The 5,985-nt window shown below is 38.3% G+C and overlaps 1 protein-coding gene across 1 annotated transcript; it reads left to right on the plus strand.

The window, feature by feature from the left end:
- Nucleotides 1-564: 564 nt before the first annotated feature.
- Nucleotides 565-2,500, plus strand: wnt8-2 (protein Wnt-8a ORF2). The gene is made up of 6 exons (XM_067377224.1): nt 565-632; nt 738-771; nt 907-1,045; nt 1,155-1,280; nt 1,413-1,555; nt 1,946-2,500. Exons 1-6 carry the CDS (start codon nt 565-567, stop codon nt 2,498-2,500), a joined length of 1,065 nt encoding a protein of 354 aa, XP_067233325.1.
- Nucleotides 2,501-5,985: the final 3,485 nt, after the last annotated feature.

The raw sequence follows: 5,985 nt of genomic DNA on the forward strand, positions 1-5,985 counted from the left end.
ATGTTTTTTTTTTTTTTTTTCACAGATCACTTGACAGTGTGTAGCCTAATGTATCACAAGGGGCTTGAAGTGTTGTTTTTATGGAACTTATTGAAGGCAATTATTTTTTTTAACTATCACATTGTTATTATTTTTAAACTATTACATTCTGTATATATATATTAAATTTACTTATTTTGTCGTGGGAAGCAAATTAAATATTTAAAACAAAATTACAGTCTCCGAGTGTTAGATTTCATTGCTCAGTTTGACATCTGGTTCAAATGTTTATTGGTGAATAAACAGTGTAAAATCACCCCAATCACACTTGAATTATGCATCAGCCAGCGACTTCAAGACCCTGCCCGCGGAGAGAGAATAGTCTGTCTTGTATTGATATCCTTTGAAGTTCATTGGAGGCGTTTCCCAGACTTGGCTGGTGACTGAGGACCAATAGCTTGGCAGGAATCCTGTAACAAAAGGTATTTTGCCCAGGCCCCCATTGATAGGAGTATAAAATACATGACGGTACATCACTTTCTCAAATCAGTACATTGCCTGCTTTATCAGTGTGGATTTAAGATAATGGCTTACGTTTTCCTTGGGGTGTTTTTATTCTTAATTTGCGACAAAACCCTCCCTGGGCACACATGGTGAGAATGCATTAGTGAATTATATTATCAGTTGTTGTAATGTAAACATAATTGCCCTTAATTGTTAACATAACACGTATTTTGTTTCGTCTTTTCCTTCCAAAGGGCAATGAACAATTTGCTGATGACTGGACCAAAGGTAATTTATATTATTAGCTTTGAAAAGCCATATAAAACGACCGCCTTATACATTTTACGAAATAAAAAAGGACCACAATGTCATTAAAAAAAAAAAATCAAAGTGTTCAATATCTTTATAATATTTTCTTCCTAGGCTTATCTTACATATGCAAGTAGTGTGCGGGTCGGTGCTCAGAATGGGATACATGAATGCAAACATCAGTTTGCTTGGGACAGGTGGAACTGCCCGGACAGCGCGCTGCAACTTTCCACACATAAAGGCTTTAGAAGTGGTAAGATATGTTCATAAATGTAAGATGGTTATCTACATTTTTTTTTTTTTTTTTTTTTTTACAAAGTCTGAAAAATAAAACAACCTATTTATACTCTCTACTTCTTTAGCAACGAGAGAGACGTCATTTGTCCACGCAATAAGCGCAGCTGGGGTTATGTATACTTTAACCAGAAACTGCAGTCTCGGAGATTTGGACAACTGCGGATGTGACAGTTCGAGGAACGGCAAACTCGGTAAGAACATTAAAAATAAATTCATAAACGAATTAATGAACTGAAGACAATCTAATATAGCCTACTTTGTTCATTAAAAAGAAAAGAAAACAGTCACGACGCATTTATCTAATGGGATAAACACTATTTCAGGGGGTCGTGGATGGCTTTGGGGAGGATGTAGCGACAACGTGGATTTTGGAGAGAGAATTTCTAAACAATACGTGGATGCGCTCGAGACTGGACAAGACTCTCGAGCTGCAGTTAATCTTCATAATAATGAAGCTGGACGTTTGGTAAGTTAAGAAATACTTTTCATATGGCAACGTTTTTATAAATTACTGACAGATTAAGAAAACGCTAGTGGGGGACATAGCTAAATGTAAATCTATAGTCTATAATGGTGATAATTTATATATTTTGCGATCTTTACCTCCTCAGGAAAGGCGGATTCTGTTACCTACTTTGCCAACTAACGTTTGTGGTTACACATATTTATTTTTTGACTCACAGGCCTATATACGGTAGTCAACATTTTAAGTGGATCAAAACCTTTCATCAAAGTTGTCCTAAAACCTTCTTCTTAGGAAAACCTAGTTCTTTGATGAACTTCAAATGTTGACTACTGTATATATTTATATGTATAAAGAATACACACTTTTTAAAAACACAAATGTGTGTTTTAGGCTGTAAAGGCGACCATGAAGAGGATCTGTAGGTGCCATGGCATGTCAGAAAGTTGCACAATGCAAACGTGCTGGATGCAGCTTTCTGATTTCCGTGAGATTGGCAATTACCTGAAAGTGAAGCACGACCAGGCCCAGAAGCTCGAAATGGACAAGAGACGAATGCGCGCGGGCAACACCGCAGACAACCGCGTTGCCATGGCAGACGCTTTCGGCTCCATCGCCCGGACAGAGCTCATATATCTAGAGGATTCGCCGGATTATTGCGCCAAGAACCTGAGCCTCGGGCTTCCTGGCACAGAGGGTCGAGAGTGCCTGCAGCACGGAGAAAGTCTCACTCAGTGGGAACGGCGAAGCTGCCGCAGACTGTGCCACGAGTGCGGTCTGCGGGTGGAGGAGAGGCGCACGGAGGTAGTGAGTAGCTGCAACTGCAAGTTCCACTGGTGCTGCACAGTAAAGTGCGAGAACTGTTCTCAGGTCACTGTCAAACACGTTTGCGCCCGGAGACACGGAAGCCACGGTCACCAAAGACGCAAACCCCGAGGACCAAAATAAAACACCCCTTAAACTATTTTCTTAGGAGAACACCTCCACCTGCACTTTTTTTCCCTTAATATTTTTTGTTATTATTTCTGTACATATTCAAATATATATTAAGGTATTGTAATAAAACTATAAGCAACTGAAATGTCTTGTGGTCTTCTTAATGTTCATGAACCTAAATAAGTTCAAGTTTATATTTCTGTATGCTGAACCAAACAAACAGGGATGTCCAAATATGAACATATACATTTGAAAATACGCATGAATGAGCGATTAGGTAATACATGCAAAACAATATAGTTTTGATCAATATATAGGCTACACGACCGTGTATAAATAAACATGCATAATCCTATGCTATAATTGTGGTGCTTGAGAAATAGGCTAACTGCTTATTTAGTGTTTCTATGAAAAAGACCAATGAAGTCACGTTTTTTTATCTGTTTAATATCAACTTACAATATTCAAAGACAACTACTCTCTTTGCTCAAGGCTTTCCCTCAGGTAGATTTCACATTTTCAACAACCCAGTGTCTGGGATTATGACTAGCCTATTAATCAAATTCTTTGTGTTCATCCAAAGTGAACTGTTTACAAAACGCGGTCGGTGAAGGATGAGCATTGCAACCACTTAGCAACCAGCTGACAGAAGCTACATACAAACGGATACATTTTTCTTCCTCGCAATGTCTGCAAAACAAACTTCTTAATTGTGACTATTGCTCAGAATGTCGGGGGACGAATTAAATATTTTTTATAATGGTGGTAATGATTCATTATAATGGTTGCGAATTTATATTTGTTGCATTGAGTCATAAGAGAGCTTTATCCAAGACACGCGCTGCCAGAGCAAACCCCTTGAAATGACTGGGGTCTCTACCACAGTATATGGCGTTTATTTAATGAATACTCTTAACTTGGTGTCACACTTGGCACATCGCCCTATAGGCGCCTCCCTTGCCTAGACTTTGATATGCGGACAGTACGCTGCCCCGTTGACAAAAGTGTAGACAAAGCCCGTAGGAAACATGCCACTGCTGGAAGGTGTTTGGCATGTTAATCCGCGTTGCGGCTGTGTTGGTGTTCATAATCACACCTGCGGAAGTCACTGCGATGCATGTAAATAAATCAAAGGGAAGGATCTAAATTCCATTATTAGTCACGTTACGAGGTTGAGAACACATTTAAATTGTAAAACAAGCCTTACTTCATGTGTCATCATAAGGTGATCTGTGATTATGTTTTAAAACATTTGATGTTATGGCCTAATCATGACATTTGTTTTCATATAGTTTATCAGCATATTTCTCACTTATTAGTCACTTTACTCAGTGGGACATGCCATAAATCTGCCAAACTGTCTGGCCTGATGAATGATGGGATATTGGCTCAAGTGGGGGTCTTGACTCAGAGGACAGGGGGTGGGAATCTCAGAATATAGTATGTCACAGTGACTGTTAAAAGACATAAATTAGTTAACTTTAAACATTTGATATGTAAAAAGTAAGCTACTTGACTAAATTAAATAGCTCACTTTGCTTCAAATAAATAAATAAATAGTGAAAAAATACAGAGAAATCTTACTCAAAGTACTCTAATCAACAGAAACAAACCATTCACCCTCCACAGACTGGCTATTTGCCTTTCAGGATGTTATGTTCTTTCCCAGGCCACCCTGCTGAGCTCTGATGAATAAGGAACAAAGTGGCCATCCCCTCAAATTCAGTACCGTGTTGTTGTCATCTCATCCATGACCCCCGTTCCCATCCCCTCCTTATCTCTTATTTTACTGACCTTTCATATGGATAGAATCAGGTTGTAATCTCAGTGTAGCCCTTTGGTTTACCCACTTCAAAACCCCAGCACTAACAGTGATCCCAGTCTGTTCCACTCCACAAAAGACCTATTTCCTTTTAGCTAAAGGATTCCACTTGCGCATGACAAAGACCAGGAATGCACAGTTTCTTCATCAGAAGAACTGCCACACTCTCCATCAAGCTACTGTCTCCCTGACTTATTTGCCATTCATTAGAGATATCTGGCACTAGTTTATTGGCTTTCATTTCCATGACAGATCAGTATTACTGATATCATTATTTGGTTAAATCCTAGTGCCTACTGAGATCTTTTGGATCTCAGCTTTCTTAAATATTCACCTCTTCCTTTATAAGTGGGTGTCATCTTAAAGATATCTTTAACACCTCAAACATCCTGCAATGAAAGTTCCTTCTGCTTTTTATTGGTTGAAAAAAAAACTAGCCGTGGCTTGTCTGTAAGGGCAGATTGTCACAATATTCATCCATAGACCTCTATATAAACTGAATCAATAATAAATTGTAAATAGACACTTAAGTTGTAAATTGGGCAGGATATATATAAATATTATTATTATACTTGGCTCTGTGGTGAGAAATGGAACTGCAACACACTCTAATTTATAGCAATTAGAGCTGCTTCAGCTACGTGTATATTAATCTGCATCAGGTCAGTAACTAGCTGGCCTGTCTGTTCTTCTTATGGAGTAGCATATCAAATTAATTAAAGTATAAATACTTTAGTTTAAATATGGTCATGTAATAGCCTTTATATAATTAAGTTTTGTTTATTTTATGTTTGTTCTGAAAATAGAAATGACATTCTTTTCCTCAGCTGAATTCTAAAACAACATTCAGAGGCAAAAAATACTAAACACCAAGGCAATTCTAAGATAGCATTCTATGCATATGTGCTGTCAATCAACATTAGAGCGCCACCCTCAGGCTGAATAACACTAGGATACTAGACCTCTGCCAAAAGTGTTCAGCAATTAGAATATAAAGCTTACAAAATGTTTAACATAAACTAGCCCCAAGACTAGAATCTGTACTATACCGAAATTTACGTTCAGGAGCCACTACTGGTTAAAACACAAGCTAGCAGCCCTATGTAAAACACCCTGGGAAGAAGAGTCTTCATTCTTGAAGTCATACTGGCCTGCGGTTGACTGACGAGTGCCTTACATCTCACCTTGGTGTTAAACTGCATGCTGTTCTGTTCCCAAAAGGAATGTTTCCTGTTTCTGTTTGGAAAATGCAATGCATAGCAGATGAATAGGCACCGGGAAATGCATTGCACTTTCCGTATCATGTTGTCTGCAAGTTTATTTGCGGTTATGGCCTAGTTATTTTCTGTGCTAAGAACATGTGAGAACTTGCTTGCTTTTGATGTGACAGACCTATAATTAGTGGACTTTTGCGATACTTGTAACCTACACATGCAACCTTTTTGCCCATAATTAAACATGCACAGAAGATTTAATACAGTACGTTTTGATGCATTTAAATTAGAGGGCCTCAAATGTGCAATTATATATAGTACAATGTAAAATATATACAGTCATGCTCTGTAAACCTGTAAGCTTTGAATTTCACATCTTTGGTGATGAGGCACTTCCTCTATTCAAAGTTACAGGAAACAGAGAGAGCAGAGAGCCAGCTATTCTGCGTCAACAATATTAT

Source organism: Chanodichthys erythropterus, chromosome 1 (assembly GCF_024489055.1).
Source record: "Chanodichthys erythropterus isolate Z2021 chromosome 1, ASM2448905v1, whole genome shotgun sequence".
NCBI lineage: Eukaryota > Metazoa > Chordata > Actinopteri > Cypriniformes > Xenocyprididae > Chanodichthys > Chanodichthys erythropterus.

What these genes read in the sequence shown, in the direction of transcription:
- wnt8-2 (XM_067377224.1), top strand. Translation starts at nt 565, where the DNA reads ATGGCTTACGTTTTCCTTGGGGTGTTTTTATTCTTAATTTGCGACAAA. An exon ending in ACCCTCCCTGGGCACACATG is followed by an intron (nt 633 to 737) that starts GTGAGAATGCAT and finishes TTCCTTCCAAAG; the next exon opens with GGCAATGAACAATTTGCTGA. An exon ending in TTCGAGGAACGGCAAACTCG is followed by an intron (nt 1,281 to 1,412) that starts GTAAGAACATTA and finishes ACACTATTTCAG; the next exon opens with GGGGTCGTGGATGGCTTTGG.